The 19299-nt window shown below is 42.2% G+C and overlaps 1 protein-coding gene across 5 annotated transcripts; it reads left to right on the top strand.

Annotated features, from left to right (window-relative positions):
- Positions 1-2122: 2122 nt before the first annotated feature.
- On the top strand, positions 2123-16007 carry METTL22 (methyltransferase like 22). Of its 5 annotated transcripts, none has more exons than XR_004427768.1 (12): positions 2123-2202; positions 5601-5755; positions 6771-7136; positions 8211-8251; positions 8336-8480; positions 8697-8768; positions 9945-9998; positions 10897-10977; positions 12006-12108; positions 13060-13228; positions 14482-14647; positions 15797-16007. XR_004427768.1 is itself a non-coding variant. In XM_033167509.1 (11 exons), exons 1-11 carry the CDS (start codon positions 2162-2164, stop codon positions 14581-14583), a joined length of 1329 nt encoding a protein of 442 aa, XP_033023400.1. In that variant the 5' UTR covers positions 2123-2161; the 3' UTR covers positions 14584-14903. The 5 variants fall into 5 exon arrangements, 3 of the variants coding, with proteins under 3 accessions (XP_033023400.1, XP_033023403.1, XP_033023402.1); XR_004427769.1 differs by lacking the exon at positions 15797-16007 and adding an exon at positions 15633-15769; XM_033167509.1 differs by lacking the exon at positions 15797-16007 and having other exon boundaries at positions 14482-14903.
- Positions 16008-19299: the final 3292 nt, after the last annotated feature.

Genomic DNA, 19299 nt, shown 5'->3' with positions numbered 1-19299 from the left:
TCATTTGGAACTGTAGGTCAGTGGTAGAGCATCTGCTTTGCATGCAGAAAGTCCCAGGTTTAATCCTTGGCATCCTCAGATACGGCTGGGAGAGACTTCCTGTCTGAAACCCTGGGGAGCTGCTGCCGGTCAGTGTGGACAATACTGAGCAAGATGAACCGATCATAGCTGTCAACCCTCCCTGCTGTTCCCCACTGCTATATACATAGCTGTCAACCCTCCCTGCTGTTTCCCAATGCTATAATAAGGGAATTTCCTGCAAAAAAGGGAAAGGTTGACAGCTATGGAACCGATGGTCTGACTCAGTATAAGGCAGCTTCCTATGTTCCTGTAATTACATTTCTACCTTTTTTTCCCAATGAGCTCAAGGTGGCAAAAAATATTGAAAGGACCAGTGAAAACAGTTAAGAACAAAAATATTTAAAACTGGTGCTGGAAAGGGTACAGCAAAGGCACTTGCCTGATGTAAACAGGTGGGGAGTTCCAAAGAGCAGGTGCTGCCACACTAAAATAGTTTTCATAACTAAGATTGATTTCTCACGTGCTCAGACTAACAAAAGATTTCTCCAGCAGCAAAATGTCTTGGGCTGGCTCTGTCATTTGGTGCACACCTTGCACATAAAATATATGAGGGAGAGCAAGCTTGAGCCATATTGCATTTGCCCATCACGTATCCGTCAATGTTTCACCGATGAGCACAGGAATGTAGAAAGCGGCCTTATCAGACCATGGGGTCTGCTGCAATGGGCAGGAAAGTTTTGGACAGTAAGCTTTATTTTCATCTTAGAATAAGAGTGATGGCGGAAGATACTGTTCCTGGCAATCTTGACATTTTTAGCTGTCAGATTATGTGATTGTTTTACATGCTTTTAACTGTTTTAAAATTTATTTTTAATTGTATTGCTTTTTTACTGATGTATTCACTGTCTTGGAAGGGTGGGATATAAATTTAATTAATAGTAAATAAAATAGTGTAGACCCATCAAAATCAATTGTGACTAATTTATGTCAATTGATTTCAATGGGTCTGTTCTGGGTATGTCTTAGTTGGACGAAAGCTCATACCAAGAACAAACTTAGTTGGTCTCTAAGTGCTACTGGAAGGATTTTTTTTTTTTATTTTTTTTTTTGTCTATGGCAGACCAACATAGCTACCTACCTGTAACTGGGTGTGACTGTATGGCTGCTGTTCTTGGGTGACTATGTAGATGAACACTGTTAGTATATTTGTTTCATTTTAATGGCTTTTATTGCATTTTACATGTTATTTTCACAGAAAATTATGTCATGATTCCGCAAAGCAATAAATAAATTGAATTGTAATCCTACCAGATTAGTTATGGTATCTGGCCAGAATTCAGTACTCTGAGAATATCAGTTTTTATTTTATTACAAATATGTATCCCTGTGCAATCTTTTACATGTGTATTCACAAGCAAGACCCACGGTACTTAATAGGAGTCCCACTGAATTCAACTGACTTATTTCAATTGGGTTTTTTCAGTAGGCAGGTGAAAAATTGCACAGGGACTAATATCTTTTTTTTAATAAAAATTTATATTCTAGGAGCACCAATTTCTCTTCCAGGTACCAGATCTTTTTACTTGCACGGTACAAACAGAAGTACAATGATGAATTTGATATTATTGTCTCATTGCAACTATTTTAACTTGAAAAGCTGCCTTGGAAGGAGTTGTATACTGTACTTAAAGACAGGATAGGCCTACAGATAATCTAAACAAATAAATTATCAGAAAGTAACTCCACGTTTTAATAAGGAGCAGCAGTTTTTTGTGGTTTTTGAACTGGGAAAAAAGTGGTGTGGCGGGGCTGGGGGCTGATGATTCAAAAGGGAAGAGATCTGCCATATTGGTCCAGCAGGGCTAACATCTGGGATATTTTCCCCATCCTCTCTGCCCCGGCCCGGTCTGAAAGGAGTTTGGAGATTGGAGACGGAGACCGTTGCCATAGTAACTTTGGAGCGCGGGAGGGGTGAAAGCAGTAAATCAAGCAGGGGCTCGTTGCCACGGCAACAGAGCGAAGCAGGAGTCGGTTGGGCTGACAACGCATCAGTTCAGCTAGGTGGGCCGGCCGCTGCTACTGGAAACAGCGCGCCGGAAGTCGGGGAGAAGGGCGGAAGTGGCTGAGGGCAAAATGGAAAATGGCAGCAGCGGCGTCAACGAGGCTGCCGCGAGAAGCGAGGTGAGAGTCGCCATTACACCCACCTTGGGGAAGAGAGAGCCCTCGCTCCGTAAGGCGCAGCCCTCTGTTGCCTATTGCACCCTGTAACAGTCTCCCAACCCCTTGAAACGGCTGCCGTTTGTTGCCTACATGGAGCCTTAGCTTGTTTTAACAACTGGCAGCATGTGGAGAAGTAGATGCGAGTGCTTCTGTGCATGTGCAGAGTGGAATGCTTCCCGCTTGCCTTCTGTGCATACATGTTTTAAACTTAGAAGGGAAGGGGCATTATAATGGGGGTTCTGGGCGTAGCATTTAAAACTTAACTTTATGGACTAAAACAAATAAAAGTCATTTTGGCTGTGTGAAAAAGACTATTTTTTTAACTTCATGCTGCACTTCAAACAAATTAGGGCGCAATTAATCACTAAAATCATATTAACAGTTACTAACAGAGATTAAATCTTTACAGGAAAACGTGTTGGCTTCTGGCTGAGGAAGGCAGAAGCTGAAAGAGCTTGCTTTAAAGAATTGGGCTGCAAGCCTAACTGCATACCTGAGAGCAAACCCCATTGAATTCAGTAGGACTTACTTCTGGGTTGACATGATTAAGAGTGTGCAGTTTTTACTCTAAATTTAAATGAAAGATTTTTTTAAAAAAAATAACATCCAGTGAAAGACAGCATATGAGTTTAACATAAACAGAAAAAATTCAAAGATAGGTCGTGTGTTCCTTTCATTTGTAATTACAGGTGGGTAGCCGTGTTGGTCTGCCATAGTCAAAACAAAATAAAAAATTCTTTCCAGTAGCACCTTAGAGACCAACTAAGTTTGTTCTTGGTATGAGCTTTAGTGTGCATGCACACTTCTTGCACATGAAAGCTCATACCAAGAACAAACTTAGTTGGTCTCTAAGGTGCTACTGGAAAGAATTTTTTATTTTGTTTTCATTTGTAAGTTTACTTTAAACTTGGTGCAATCCTGGGTGAAGTTCTGTTGTTTTAGGTGAAAAGAGAGGCTACTAGTTTTATTTTCAGAATTTCAGATACCTTATATATACATGGGGAGGGGGGAGTTTCATGTTTTCAGCAGCAGTTCCTGAACTTCTGGTTTTCCCCCTTTCAGTCTACTGCTTGCCACTAAGAATTGTGACTTAGCCTTGAGCACGTACAGAAGAATGGCATACATTCTTACTGAAAAGTAAACTAATATTCAGCACCTCATCTCAATAATTTTGGATGTAGAAGGTTGCCAGACTATTTTATTTATCAGTGGCCTGACACAGTAATTTAGTTACTGAGGCATTTCTCACCACTGACCTCCTTGTTGCTAACAGCTTCACCTGCTTCTGTATATCAGGCAGCAGTTGAAGATAAGGGAACTGGGCCAGGAAAGAGCAATGTTAACCTTAGTCAGATGTGACCATCTCCCCACAAACCACTACATATTGATGCAGATTGTATGTACTATTTCATAGAAGCATAGAATTGTACATTTGGAAGGGACCATGAGGATCATCTCTAGACCATGTCTAGACCCTGGGTAGGCAAACTAAGGCTTGGGGGCCAGATCCGACCCAATCACTTTCTACATCCGGCCCACGGACAGTCCTGGAATCAGCCTGTTTTTACATGAGTAGAATGTGTCCTTTTATTTAAAATAATAATAATAATTATTATTATTATTATTTGTACCCCGCCCATCTGGCTGGGTTTCCCCAGCCACTCTGGGCGGCTTCCAACAGAAATCAAATACAAAAATATCACACATTAAAAACTTCCCTAAAAAGGGCTGCCTACAGGTATTTTCTGAATGTCAGGTAGTTGTTTATTTCCTTGACCTGTGATGGGAGGGCGTTCCACAGGGCGGGCGCCACTACCGAGAAGGCCCTCTGCCTGGTTCCCTGTAGCTTTGCTTCTCACAGTGAGGGAACCGACAGAAGGCCCTCGGCGCTGGATCTCAGTGTCCGGGCTGAATGATGGAGGTGGAGACGCTCCTTCAGGTATACAGGACCGCATCTCTGGGTTAGGCCTATTTGTGGGGCATAGGAATCCGTTCATACTTTTTTTTCAAAATATAGTCCGGCCCCCCACAAGGTCTGAGGGACAGTGGACCGCCCCCCTGCTGAAAAAGTTTGCTGACCCCTGATCTAGACCAACCCCCTGCAATACAGTAATATTTTGCCCAATGTGGGGCTTTAATCCATGACCTTCAGATTAAGAGTCCCGTGCTCTACCAACTGAGCTATCCACAGCACTGCATCAGAAATGAATATTGAACTCTGAGAATGTAATAAGAGCCTGCTGGATCAGGCCAGTGGCCCATTGAGTCCGGCATCCTGTTGTCACCCTGTGGGAAACCCTGAAGCACTCCCCACTCCTGTAGTTTCCAGTTGCTGATATTCAGAATCATTATAGCCATAATGGCTAGTAGCCACTGATAGCCTCATAGCAAGTTCCATAGTTTAACTGTGTGCTGTGTGAAGAAGGCTGGCTTTTGCTAGCCTTCCTTTCCACACTGGTTTTAACTGCTGTGGTGTGATGAAATTTCCATAAACATTCCAATTGCTGTGAGGTAAGAATGAGTTGCAGAATATCAGCAGTGGTGGTGCTGAGGGGGAATTGAAAGGCTAGTTTGGCAGAGCTGCGGGAGCGTTGCTGAAGATCTATATGTTGGGATGGAGTGGGACTGGGGGGCAAGAGGCTGTGGGGGAATGAAATCCAAGAGGCAGAGAAGCTTGGAAGCAGAATAAGCATTGAGCTGAGAATCTGGGTGCAGAGCACATCCTGTAAGAGAGGCATAGGCTGGCCACTTCTTTTTGGAAAGTTCCCCTTTACCTACCAGCATTCAGCAGGAGTAACTTTATCTATTGCTGCAACTCTGCCATTGAGAGATTCATCCAGTTTGTCTGGCATGGAGCTGTTGAAGGCAAAAGAACCCTACCACTAAAAAAACAGAAAATAGTAGTTGGCATTCATAACGTGGAGGAGGCACAGGAGGTTGAGATTGCATTTTGCTCTAAGTGTGATACCAAAGCTTTCTGTGGCTGTTGTTGGCAGGATGGTAGTGGTTTGTTTACTTGTTGAGAATCATGTGTTTGTGTGAACGCCTCAATAGTATTATATATTTTTATTAAATTATGTTCTTAGATATGCTGTAAGTCACCTGGGGACCTACCAGTATGTGTAACAAATGGCTAATGTAGAAGAAGAAGAGGAGGAGGAAGAGGAGGAGGAGGAGGAGGAGGAGGAGGAGGAGGAGGAGGAGGTGGAGGAAAGGAAGGAAGGGGGGGGAGCAGTGGCTGAGGAGGTGTGCCGAAATATAGTGAATAGTAATACCAAGCTGGCAGGAGGTGCTAGGTTTTGTATACAATTCTGTAACTATTTATTATTAACATACTAATAGAGCTTTATGTCTTATAGATGCTCCCTTCAGCAGTGCACCATACAAGGTGCAGGGGAGAGAGAGGTGATGGATGACATTGTCTTCCGAAGCGACACTGTCCTATCTGATGTCCACCTACACACCCCAAGCAAAAGGCATTTAATGGTCAGGCTGAATGCTGTCGGACAGCCAGGTAATGTGCCGCTGGTGGTTGTTATTGTTACTTGCACACAATTATCATAATCCCCACTGAGAGCTTTCTTCAACAGTTGCGTGTGTGTGTTTTAAAGAAGTTACTACATTAAAAGTGTTAGCTCATCAATTGCAAACAGCTTATGGCCTCTTTGATGCAACTGGTCTCACCACCATCCTCTTTGGTGGAATCTCTCCATTTACATTGAGGCTCTTTGGTTGTTAACATTGCAACTAAGCATATCGTATGTTTAGCAGGAATATCTGTCCTTTGCAGTAGACAGTGCCATACGTAGGGGGTGGAGCTTGCAAGATGTAGCGGTACCTACTTCCTGGGTTGTGGAAAGGAAAAGGGGAGGGAAGGTTTCCAGAGCAAGTTATTTGACCCTAATGAAGGCTGAACCTGTGTGTGCCAAGTGCTGTACAGATTGTGGAGATGCCACAATCGTTTCCCATTGGGCTCATATCGGGATTGACAACTGAGGGCTCCAGGGCCAACTCTGGCACATGCAGATGCTAGTAAAGGGTGTGGAAGAAGCATTAACTGTGGCGATAGGACTTTCTGGCAGCCTCATTGGGGACTTGCTGCTTTGGGGCAAATGCCCACCACTCTTCCTCCATCCCATAAATCTTGGCTGAGCATGTTTTTTGAGAAGACAAGCTGGGGAACTAAGACATTACTAAGTACAACAGGCACTTGGCAGTGGAAGTGCATGCAATGTGAGGTTAGGATACTACAAGAAAGTTTATCAAGTTCAGTAACAACAGGAAGAGGAGTAATCATAGCAATGGAGGAAAGAGTTGAAACCAACAGTCATAATACAAAATTCAGACACACCTGGAAGGACTCGGCCAAAACATGAGATCATATGTGTGACTTACGAATGGGCAAATGTTGGGGAAATCTATTTAGAAAGTAAGGAAAACTATGGTGATATTCCTGCATTATTTGTTATGGTTTTGAAGATTGACCAGGCTTTGATCACAGTGTTTGACTTCAGATTGTTGCCTCTTAGTGTTTCTCTCACAGTTCAAATTCCTTTTGGACAAAAGCAATCAGAAAACTGAGAGGGAAGTGAGTGGCTTTGAAAAAGAAAACCTTAAACACCAGGACAAACGTGGAGAGGGATTAGATGTGGAGGATCCTGCTGATGACCACGTTACTCTGAAAACCACTAACAAGGAAGAGAACTCTTTGAAAGGAATTCAAGCTTTGTTAGACGAAGATGGGGATTTGGAGGTTGTCCGGAATCCTCCATTACTTGATGCAGAAGCTGAAGACATTTCAAGGGACAAAGTGTGCCCCATCATTTTGATGAAAGGTGGAGAAATCTTGGAAGAACAAGAGCAAGAAAACAATTGCTATGATATTATTAAAATAGGTCAGTAATGTAGTATATGGATGTGGCATAAAATAATTCGCATTTCATAACATGATCCAGAAGTACTCATTGAGATGGGAGCATAGAGAGCCAATTTGTTACTCTTTATTCCTCCCTCTACATCTGCACATAAAACCTTTTACCGGTACACCTTTTGGGTTGAAATTGATAGGAAATGATATGCACTAACTGGAAGCCAGGCAGTCTCAGGAATTTTCCCATGCCAGCTAGTTCAGTGAGCTGGTTAGACTGTAGAGCTAGAACTGGGGAGAGATCAGGCACAAACCCAGACTTTCTTATAAAGCTGACTTGGCAACTTTGGGCCAGCCATTTTCTTTCAGCGTAATCTAACTCACAGTGTTGTTGTGAGGATAAAGGAGTGGCATGTGCACTGCTTTGAGGTCCTGGGAGGAAAAGTGGGATATGCTTATATTCATATTCATAAGTGACCCTTCACAAATGTGCCCTAAGGGCAACAGGGAGAAGAAGAGTTTGGATTTGATATCCCACTTTATCACTACCCGAAGGAGTCTCAAAGCGGCTCACATTCTCCTTTCCCTTCCTCCCCCACAACAAACACTCTGTGAGGTGAGTGGGGCTGAGAGACTTCAGAGAAGTGTGACTAGCCCAAGGTCACCCAGCAGCTGCATGTGGAGGAGCGGAGATGCGAACCCGGTTCACCAGATTACGAGTCTACCACTCTTAACCACTACACCACACAGGCTATATTTTGTCCTTTTCTGCTTTCTGCCAAACATGTCTGCAATGTGTTTAATGGAAAAGTTTAAGGGCAAATGTAACAACATAGAAGAGCCTGCTGAATCAGCCCATTGGACCATCTAGTCTAGCATCCTATTCTCAGTGGCCAGCCAGAAGCCTGTGGGAAACCCAAGGACAAGAGCACTCTCCTCACTTGCAGTATCCCAGCAACTAGCGTTCAGGGGCATGCTTCCTCTGACAGTTGAGATAGAATATAGTCATTGTTGAATATAGAATACATTAGAATATAGTAGCCATTGATTGCCTTATTCTCCATAAATTTACTGTAACATGCTCATGTTCTTCATTTTTCAGAGCACGCCATGGCAACCCCTTTGGAAGATGTTGGCAAACAGGTGGGTAGCTACATTGCTAGCCCTTCTCTTCTCCCTTGACCCACATGTACCAGACTGTGCTACCTTATGCCTCTTGTCTTGAAGGTCTGGCGAGGAGCCTTCTTACTTGCAGACTTCATCCTCTCCAAGCAAGATTTGTTTAAGGACTGCACAGTGCTGGAGCTTGGGGGCGGCACCGGGATTGTCAGTATCATCATGGCAAAGGCAGCCAAGGCCATTTATTGTACAGGTATCTATTTAGGACAGCTATCTTTGGTGTTCGTGATGTTGCTTTTGTTTTTATCAGAAAGCTTGAAAGAGCAGCAAGTCGAGCTGGGTTGTTAAATGCAGATGATGTTTGAGAGAAGAGACGTAACTGCCCTGTTTTTTCTATGCTTGTTTCCCCCCACCTTTTTTTATTTCTTCTCAAATTATTACTAACATTTGTTTCTCAAATATTTTAAAGATATTGGTGAAGATCTCCTGGAAATGTGTGAACGAAATATTGCATTAAACAAGCACCTTACTGAGCCAGCAGGTAAAAAAGACTGCTTGTATATTATTATTCTTTAATGGATTTCTAGTTGGATAAAATATCATTCAAATCCAAAATACTGTCCAGGTGGCCACATGAAATATTTACATGTCAAAAAGTGGCTTCTGTTCTGAACATTTCCTTCGGCCATTTCTGCCCTACAAACCTATGCCTGCAATCCTAAACACACTTATCTAAAGAGTAAGTTCCATTGAGCATAGTGGAGTAAAAAATACCGGGTAGACCAATTCCAAGTCTGCTTATAAAAGATCCCTCTAAATTTAAGGAATAATATTTTAATTGTTATTAGAATTATTTAATACAGTGCTTTTGGCTTCTTTATACATTGTAATGATTTCTGTTCTGTACATTGCCTTAGGGTGCTGCTTCTAGAAAGGTGGCTAAGAGCACAGTTCCAAAGGGTTTGGGGGACAGTGAGGACAATCCACCACTTTCCAGGCCCAGCCTTGGTGGGAAGTGTGGACTTACCTTGTTTTCTGCTCCAATTGGTCCCAGTGGGGAGGAGGAAGAGCTACACCAGCTCTAGCCTTGCGTGGATATGGGTTCCCATCCTTGGGTCTCACTGATGAATGAAGGGGCTGGATCTAGGCTGCCTCTGTGTGTGTGTGTGTGTGTGTGTGTGTGTGCGCGCGCGCGCGCATGCCTGCCTTCCTCCCTGTAACCGCCAGTGAATCTATGCCTGCAGAGCTTTCTGAGGGCCTCCACAGTGGATATACCCCCATCAGCAGAGCAAGCCTTTGCATAGTCCTAACACTCTCTAGAAGAAGTGTGCATGCACACGAAAGCTCATACCAAGAACAAACTCAGTTGGTCTCTAAGGTGCTACTGGAAAGAATTTTTGATTTTGTTTTGACTATGGCAGACCAACTCGGCTACCCACCTGTAACTGGAACTCTCTAGCCAGCAAATGCAGAGGTTAATATTGCTCTGAATTACATTTTATAAATACATCACGGGAAGGAACAGGGAATCATTAGCAAGTCTAACTGGGGGGAAGGCGGGTAGAGTGAGGTGGGGGCATAAGCATCTGCTTGTTCACTATTATCAATTATAGCTATTTACAATATTCCTCTTTTTATGACACTTTAATGGCTTTAACCTGTCTTCTAAAGAGTATTTGCCACCCACTTATTTTCTTATCATCTTACTGACTTTCAGGAACTAAGATTAAGGTCAGAGTGCTGGACTGGCTTAAAGATGAGTTCTGTATTGGTAAGTAGATGCATCAACTTCTTAAAAGCTTGATTTGATGTTCTCTCTCTAATCTGTTGAGCTACTGTTTTCACTTACAGACAAATCACAATTTAAACCCATGGCTTAGCTTTGAAATATGTGAGTAAATGAGTTTGCTTCTGAGTATGTGCAAAGTACATTTCCCACGCCACTGAGTAATTCCAATTCTTTCTCTAACAATAAGAAGTTAGAGAAGTGGAGAGCCAGACTTCAGAGGGTCAAGTGGTTAACCCTTTAAAAGAGACCACCCACAGAGCTATTCTTGTTTTACATGTTATATTCAGCCAAGGGTTTCCTTTTCATCAAGTCTGAGAATTGCTTGCATTATCAGGGGTTCCTAACCCACAGTTTGGGAGCCTGATCCAGTTTTCCAAGCAATTTTTGGAGCAGTGGCAAAAAGGGAGAAAAAAATATACACAGGACTTGGGTTGCTGGGTTTGTTACGTACTGTAAAGCCCTATAAAATTTGGAACAAGAATACCTGAAAATTGTCTCACCCCTAGTTGATCATTGTGCTCTGCAGCTGAAGTCGTCTGCAAGTACCATCTTATCAGGGTATCCGTTCCACACAATATGGGAATCGAGCCTTTAGTGTTGTGTTATCTCCCCTTTGGAATTTCCTCCCTTTAAATACTAGGCATGCACAATCTCTGTTGTCTTTTCAGTACCTACTGAAGACTGTCCCCTTCCAGCATATCTCTCCTAGTCTGCAGCTGTATCGGAATTTTTTTCAACATGCTTTTATTGTTTTGTTGCTTGTTGTTTGCCACTGTGGGTTCCTTTGGGAAGACCTGCTTCCTTCTTTAAACTTTCTGTACAGTGCCTAGAAAATTATAGTCTCCTTTATAATCAAATCAGTTTGCACATTTTGCTGTAGATCCTGATCATTCCTTCAGCTGGTCTGAAGAAGAGATTGCAGAGCTTCACGATTTCACCACTGTGATCCTAGCTGCTGATGGTAAGCAAACAGAACTGGAGAGCCAAGGATTCATAGTGCTCGTTAAAGCCCCTGTTTTGTATGTATTGTGTGCTTTCAGCAAATCTTTTCTGATCATTGTTTCAAGAGTCCAGTAAGACACATTATGGCCATAGACATTGAATGAGGAAACTGACTCGGCTCATCTAGCCCATTGTAAAATATGCACATCTGCTGCATCTGGAGAAACATTTCTTGATGTGGCAATTAAAGTGGGGGCAGGAAGGAACATTATACTGAATTTAACATGGTAAACTTGACACAAGGCCTAGAAAAATCACATCACAGTTCAGAGGATTTGTATTTTTCTTTAATGGAAATTGCTTTTAATCGGCATGGGGCACCACTGGCTTTCCCTGAACATGCCCCCTTGAAATAAGTAGGAGTTGTGGATGAACTTACGCCTTTCCTTGTATTAAATTGGGGGGGGGGGTCGTACATAATAGGGGAAGGGCTGTGCCTTAGTGGTAGAGCATCTGCTTTGCATCTACTTTACATCCCGGGTTCAATCCACCCTCTACAGATAAGGCTGAGAACATCCCCTTATCTAAAACCCCAGAAACCTGCTTTCAGTCAGTGTAGACAGTACTGAGCTACATGGACCAATGGTCTGAATCCATAGCTTCCTATGTTCCTAACTTCTTATGTGCCTATAGGACCCCAGTGAATGATAGGATACTTCAGAATATTATAATATTTGCAGATGGAAGCTATGCCAGGTACAATAGTGTCATATACCAATTTTAGAGGACCAGAAGATTTAGCCGTTTCATCCCCAAGTGCCCTCACAATTGCAAGATTCCATGTCCTGGCTATTTCCCTTCCTGATGGATGTTAACAAAACAAAGCAAAACACTGCTGGGCCCATAGTAATTAAGACTATAGCCATTCTTTTCTGAAGGCTTAGGATGGATAACAAAATCTTTTTCAAAATCAACTTTTAAGACAGAAGTGAATGTCTTGTATGTGTAGTCAAAATCCAGATGATGCTAATCCTTTTTTCATTGCAGTATTTTATGACGATGATCTAACAGATGCCTTTTTCAAAACGCTGTATCGAATCACTGGCAACTTGAAAAACCCCTCCACCATCTACTTGTCAATAGAAAAGAGGTGACATGCTTTTAACTCTTAATTGGAAAATACTCCACAATATGATTAATTTGTTTTGATTGTTGCTAATGCTAGAAATGTTTTTCAGCTTGGAAGTGGGCAGTCTTTTGTTTCTCAAAAAAAGGTTTCCAGCATGAAGTTATGTAGATATTTTTTAATAGTTATATAGATGACTGCATTCATAAGAGGAAACTGTTCTTAAGAGGATGCAGCAGACAGTCATGGTCACCAAATAGGCATTTAAGTGTCTGTCAGGTAGTTTGGATCTCCTTCAGTTAGTTCCTCTGTGGCGGAAATTACAGCACATCTACAAGGCTGCAGAATATTGAAGATCTGTTAAAAACCACTTGCGAGATACTGAGAACCTTCCTAGATAGACAGGCGTCGCTTTTGTGCTTACCTTTGGGAGTCTATTCTTGACCTACCAAAGCAGACACTCATGCTGTTGGTTAGTGATTGGTGGATGAACAGCCCTAAGCTGATCCTAAGTGAATCCACTTTCAGTTACAGCCTAAGAGAACCTATAGCTTTGTTGGGTACCATTGCCTATCTTCTGTTGAAAGATCTCTGGGAGTGGGAAGAATGCGGTGAGAGAGAACTCTGCTGGAGAGGCAGCGGTGGTTAGGATTGCCTAAACTTGAACTACAATAGCTACACTGAGGAGGCATATCTGATTAAAGCAGGGACCTTGGAGAGCTGAAGCTGATCATACTTGGCATTTGTATTGTACTACCAGTCTTGTACCTAGTACTGTTTGGGGAATTTGAGAAACCAAAACATCAATGCAACCTTGAAAGGTTCAGCCCACCATCTTGATTCAAAGTGGCATCTGTTTATATCCAAATGTGGATGAAAGCCTGCACCTTGATTTCAGGAAGCATGATGCAAAAGTTAGTTAAAATCTGTGCAGTTTTTAAAAGTTCAGTCTTTAATGGGTGTATCTTTTTGCAGGCTCAACTTCACCTTAAGACACATGGACGTTGTATGTGAAGCATACAATTACTTTCGAAGCACCTTGAATGATCTAGAAAGTATCAGAGATGGCAAAATGAGATATACTGTTCAGCCTGTCCAACTCTCTTTTCCTCAACGTATTATTTATGAGCGGGTTGAGCAGTTGGTGGGTACCCTTTGTCTGACACACGATCTAAAACTTTGAGCAGTTTTCAGTTTAATTGTATTAGTGAGACACAGTCAAAAAGAATTGACATTATCTTGTGGTTCTCTGACTGAACTTAGAAAAGTAAGCAGCAGTAAGTTGTACACACCACTTTATTTTCCGAGGCCGCTAGTTTTCTTTGCAAACAGATGAGGAATGGATGATGAGTGGTGAAAACAGGCATGGAGTTTTAAGATATGAATTCAGTTGTTTTATTGTTTCCTGTAAAATGCCTTGGGAACATAATTGAATGAATGCATTAAAAATATATGTAACAAAGAAGCAGAATCACATTAGATTCTTCACTCTTGCGTTAGTCCAAATTTGCAGGTTTCAAAGGGCACAATCATTTATTTGTACATATATGCATTAATCTATTACCTTGCTGGAAAAGATGTGTGGTGGTACTTTTAAGGTTGCCACAAGCACTAGCCAGTAGGTCATCTTTTCCCTGTTCAAACTGAACCACTCTAAAAACCTGCAAGAGCTGTTGTTTCGAGAGCTCACTCTTGGAGAGAAGAGTATGTGTTTTCCGAGCAGGAGAGCTGCTGTCATCCTACCTCTGACACTTTTAAAATGTCACCTGTGTCTTCACTCAGATAAAGATGTTAGAGTGATTTACTTTGTTAGAGGCAATATGCTTCTGAATGCCAGTTTCTGGGGATTATGAGTAAGAGAGTGTTGTTCCTCTCTTGACCTACTTGTGGACTACCTGTAGGCATCTGGATAGCCACCGTAATAACAGGGCATAGAACTAAAATGGCCTTCTTAGGTGCACAAACTATGACTGAGCCTGCGTGGCTGATCTAGTCCCAGTCCTTTATTTTACCTGCTAAGCTAGATGAGAAATTAGACATTTATTTTTTTATTTTGCGTCTACTGAGTTATATCTTCTTTGAAAGAGCAAAGAATGTGTATCAGTGGGAAATACAGCTGTGGCTGTACTGAGCATCTAAACTTCATCTTGTAGCATTAGGTAAATTAAGCTCTTCCTGCTTTAACTCAAAATGCATAATGCCCTTAAGGTAACTCCTAATTTAATGGTAGCTTCTCTGTTAAGACAGTTGATGCGTTAGTAATGCAGTCCCGAGTTATAAGTGTAAAGAAGGAATACTCACTGTTACTTTAGAATTTAAAATTTAAATGCTCTGTTTTGTTTACCATACTGCCCATGGCAGTTCATCGATTTTCAATATCTCTTCTCTGCTTAACAGGAGTTATGGAAGATTACAGCTGACATGACCACTGAAAGAAGCACACACACTCCTCTCCCTGAGAGATTGAAAACTGGACATGGGGACTTCAGTACAGAATAATTTCCCTGTAGGGTTCTGTCTGAAATAATTATCTGAATGGAGCCAGGTCCCAAACAGATCCTGGGTATGTGTTTAGAAAAGCATATTAAATGTGTCCATAGCACCAGTTAATAGTCTGGGTGTGATTTATGAACAGTATCACCCTCTGTGATATGTTTGGTTTGTGTTCCAGCAACACCAGAAGACCAGCAGTTTGGATACGGGATAGGAAAATTGCATACCAGGTCTGATTCAGATTCAGATTCTTATCTGAATCAGATAAGTGCTGGAGATGCAAAGAGATTGAGAGAACATTTTTTCATATGTGGTGGACCTGTAAAAGGGTAAAAGAGTTTTGGGAAATAATCCATAATGAATCGGAAAAAAAATGTTTTAAAATACTTTCCCCCAAAAAAACCCGAGTCCTTTTCATTGGGGGTAATTCAGACGGAAATTCCCAGGTATCAAAAAAGGTTATTTATGTATGGCACTACTGCGGCCCGTGTTTTGTTGTCCCCAAAATTGAAAACGAGTGAGGTTAAGCAGATGGAATATGTGCAGCTTGCAGACTTAACATATAGAATAAGAGAACAAGAAGAACAGACGTTTAAAGAAGATTGGAAAATGTTTATTGAATATATGGGGGGAATTGTGTACACTTGAAAACGTTGGCAGCATTAAGATAAATTCAACAGTGTAAATAAATTTTGATCAATGTAATAATGGAATACTGAATGGTTTAGTCTATGTAAAATATGCAGGGATTTATGGTATGTAAAATGAACCATAGAAAGAGAAGGAGGGAAGTCATTGATATTTTAAGGATGTTTTTATGAGTATTCAAAATTGTAAAACAGAATATATATACAGTAAATGATACAGTAAATTATACAGTAAATTTTATGCTTTCTTTCCATACAACTCCCCCAATTTTTGTGTGTGGGGGAGGGCAGAGTTGTAGTCCGAAACTTTTGGAGGGCATCACATTGGTAAAGGTGCTTTTAGGTGCTACACACAAGACAAGCAGATTTACCCTCCTGGAAGTAATTTATGGTATTTTTTGTCCTCAGTCTGCGGCTGTGTCTGCTCTTCAGCGTTACAATTCAAAATCCCAGGCCAAAGTAACCTCCGTTCTGTAGTAAGGATATGAAAGCTGAATGTTACCACCGCCTACACGCCTTAAGCAAAATCATGCTATTGGCTCATCTGTGTAATTTATCTTGTTTCTGCTCAGCATGGAGAAGTCCAAGAAGTTCCAATTCCTAGGTACTGGTCAACCTGCTCATCTCATTTCTGAGAATTTGCTGCTCATTACCTACCTTTGAAGACAGTCAGCATACTGATTTCTATGTCCGGGAACAAATTCCTGTGCAGTGAAGCAGCCCTCCCTGGGCAGACAGATCACAGGGACTCTCCTTCACAGGAATCCTGCTTCAAAGAAATGGGGCTGTAAGTGAGCAGTACACTGTGGAGAATCAAGAGGCTCCATCTACCTTAGAGCCTGCCAGAAGAGTTGAAGACAAAAAACTGGTGAAGCAGCCTCAAGGGTTGGGAAATCAGGAACCGGTATGAACAACGCTAGACTTTTAATGGTAGTGGAGCAGAAACCAGGTTCCAATTCAAATTGAGTCATGAAACTTGGACCAGTCACTATCTCTCAGACTAACCTACCTCACAGGGTGGTTGTGAAGACAGTGTTGGGTGTGTGTGGGAGAGAGAACAATGTACAATGCCTTGAACTTTTAGCAAAGAACAATGTAACGTATATAGTACAAATGCAAACAATGGACGAGGTTTGGTCTATCATTGGCTCCTAGCCACAGTGTTTACGCTCTGCCTCTCTGGTCGGAAGCAGTAATGCTTCTGAATGCCAGTTGCTGGACACCACGGGAGAAGAGAGTACCCTTGTGCTTGGGTCCTGCTTGAAGGTTTCCCATAGGCATCTGGTTGGCCACTGTGTGAACAGGATGCTAGGCGAGATGGGTCATTTGCCTGATCCAGAAGGCTGTTCTTATGTTAATAACCATAGCAACAGCCAATGAGCAATCCCTAGGGACAAATAAAATTAACTCTGTATGAAGATAGGTGCATCTTCATACTATCACTGTATATTTGCTAGGCCAGCCTCCTGGAAGCCCAAAGCAGCACCCCTGGCCTAGGAGGAAGCAAGAAATGACTGACCTCCAAGATTATGCAGCAGAATCATAGAATACGCAAAACCGGGTTGCTTGCTTCATTTTGACTAAAGAATGACACAAGTCAGTGTGAGGAGCATATCAAGGCAATGTGCATTTCAGACCCTTCTGAAAACTCGTTATTAGCAAACAAGGAGGACAGCTCTGGACTCATCACAATCTTAGGTATTTATTTCAGGCATTTATATGCTGCTTAATATTCTGAATTTCGAAGCAGTGTACATAAAATGGGGTTGTTGTTTTAAGTAAAATGACAAAAAAGTAAAATGAATAAGAACTGTTTCAATTCACTTATCGCAGAAGCAGAAAACTACCTGAAAATTTCTGCTGTCAAATCAAGCGTTCAGCAGGGAGGGGTCTTGTCTAACCTCATCTGGGAGGGAGTTGCACAGGATTGGGCCCACAATGCCAAATGCATGGCTTCTGGTCATTGCAAGCCAAGCATCTGAACCATGGGGGACCGCAGAAACACTGAAGATACCTGTGATCAGGCAGAGATATAAGGGATCGGGTGGTTCTTAAGGTATTCTGGACCCAAGTTGTTAAAGGTCTTGTAAAGTAATAAAATGACCTTAAATTTGGCCCAGAAAGATATTAATTGCTTTTTCTTAGCCACAGCAATTCAAAGCAACTTGCAAAATGACCAAAAAACAAACAAACCCACATACATACATGTAGTATCCCGGTCTTTCTTACTTGACTTTGAGATGAGATGAGCTGCATGTTAAAATGTTACCTCGGGTGTCCTTTCAAGAACATTTATTTTCATGAAATGGTAGCAGGCTGGGATTGTTGAATTTTCAGAATGCCCCAATCACATTATTTTGTGTACCATAGAATATTGGGGGGGGGGGGGATTCAGAAGATTACAATTCACCACTAGATGTCACTGTGACCTGACTGAAGACTTAAGTATTATAGACATAACAAAGTATAGTGGCCTTACTTGTGAGTATTCTGCCATTGCAGTTCTCAGGTTCAGACTGAATATCCACAAAGAGCAGCACTGGAATATTCTAGGATGGGAATAGGGAGCCCGTGGCATTCCAGAGATTGCAGAACTACACTTTGCGCTGTCCTTGCCTATTGACTGTCATGGCTGCTGGGAGTTGGAGTCCAACAACACCTGGAGAGCCACAGACTCCCCATCTCTGTTCTAGGACAAGAAGAGATACCTGCCTCTTCTCCATGTGCTATCTGTAGTCCAGCTTTGCCTATAAACATGCACTGAAGGAGCTGGCTGGTAGGAGAGGAGCCAGTCCTTTAACCAGCTTGGTTGCAAGCACACAGAGGTAACTGAACCACATTAAGCGATCTGGTGTGGGAAATTCCAGTGTTTTTCTTGGCAGCAAGGTTTCTAGCCAGACTTTTCCCACTGGAGATTTGATTGCACAGTAGTTTTAGAAGAACAAAAGTACAGTTGTTCTATTATTTCCTATACAAAAGAAAGATTGGGTTAAGAGGGTTGCCTGGAGAATTGCAGCACTGTGAAGCAGAACTATTGCATGCATGTGGAAGACAAAAGGAACAACCCCCTTAATCTCTTTGGGATTTGAGGTGAAAAACAGGATTTAAAAATAAGTCATCTGCTCAACTCTGCAGGCATCTTTTGTTTTCTACAATCCCGTTCCCAGTTGTCTTCATTTATTACATAGTGCATATTTTGCACAGGGTGAAAACAGCAATTGCTTGTGAATGGGTGCTGTTCTGTACCTTATGCTAAGTAAGTTAGGAGAGTGATGTGGTAGAATTCTGGAAGGAAACTTGTATTATTGAGAGAGGTTTACATTCTGATGTGCTGGTTTTGCTGCATACTGTAGAGCAGGGGTAGGCAACCTAAGGTCTGTGGGCCGGATGTGGCCCAACCGCCTTCTCAATCCGGCCCGCGGACGGTCCAGGAATCGGTGTGTTTTTACATGAGTCGAATGTGAATCCACTTTCAGTTACAGCCTAAGAGAACCTCTGTGCATCCCATTTGTGGGGCATAGGAATTTATTCATTTCCCCCCAAAAAAATATAGTCCGGCCCCCCACAAGGTCTGAGGGATGGTGGACCGGCCCACGGCTGAAAAAGGTTGCTGACCCCTGCTGTAGAGCATTCAAAAATGAAATGCCCTTTCTGCACTGGGGAACTCCAGCACTCTACCACGTCATTCTGCGTCCCATGTAGAGTAGCTCTCTGGTTCCGCCATATTTTAGTAAACAATAAATTTAAGACTTGAGGTCACATCTCTTCAGAAATCCAGGTATGAACAAACAAATTCTCCCCACAATCAGGAACCTCTGCAATAATCAGGGTTTTTAATCATGAGAATCAGACCTTCACCAGACCTTCTGCACTCAGCCTGGGAATACTGAGTGGGGCAGACGTGCCCAGTGTGCATGGGGAGATCAAGGTGCGCACAACTGCTTTCACTTCCCACTTTAAGCCCTGACACTAATTTTGAATGTGCAAATAGAGCTTACGACGACACAGCCCTGTTTCTACCCTGTGTTCATGTGAACATTAGCAAAAGGGTAGCTACATTCCACTTTTGCTCAGT

The sequence above is a fragment of the Lacerta agilis genome, chromosome 13 (genome assembly GCF_009819535.1).
Source record: "Lacerta agilis isolate rLacAgi1 chromosome 13, rLacAgi1.pri, whole genome shotgun sequence".
Taxonomy (NCBI): domain Eukaryota; kingdom Metazoa; phylum Chordata; class Lepidosauria; order Squamata; family Lacertidae; genus Lacerta; species Lacerta agilis.
Note: the sequence above shows the minus strand (reverse complement) of the source record. Positions and strands in the feature narration are given on the sequence as shown.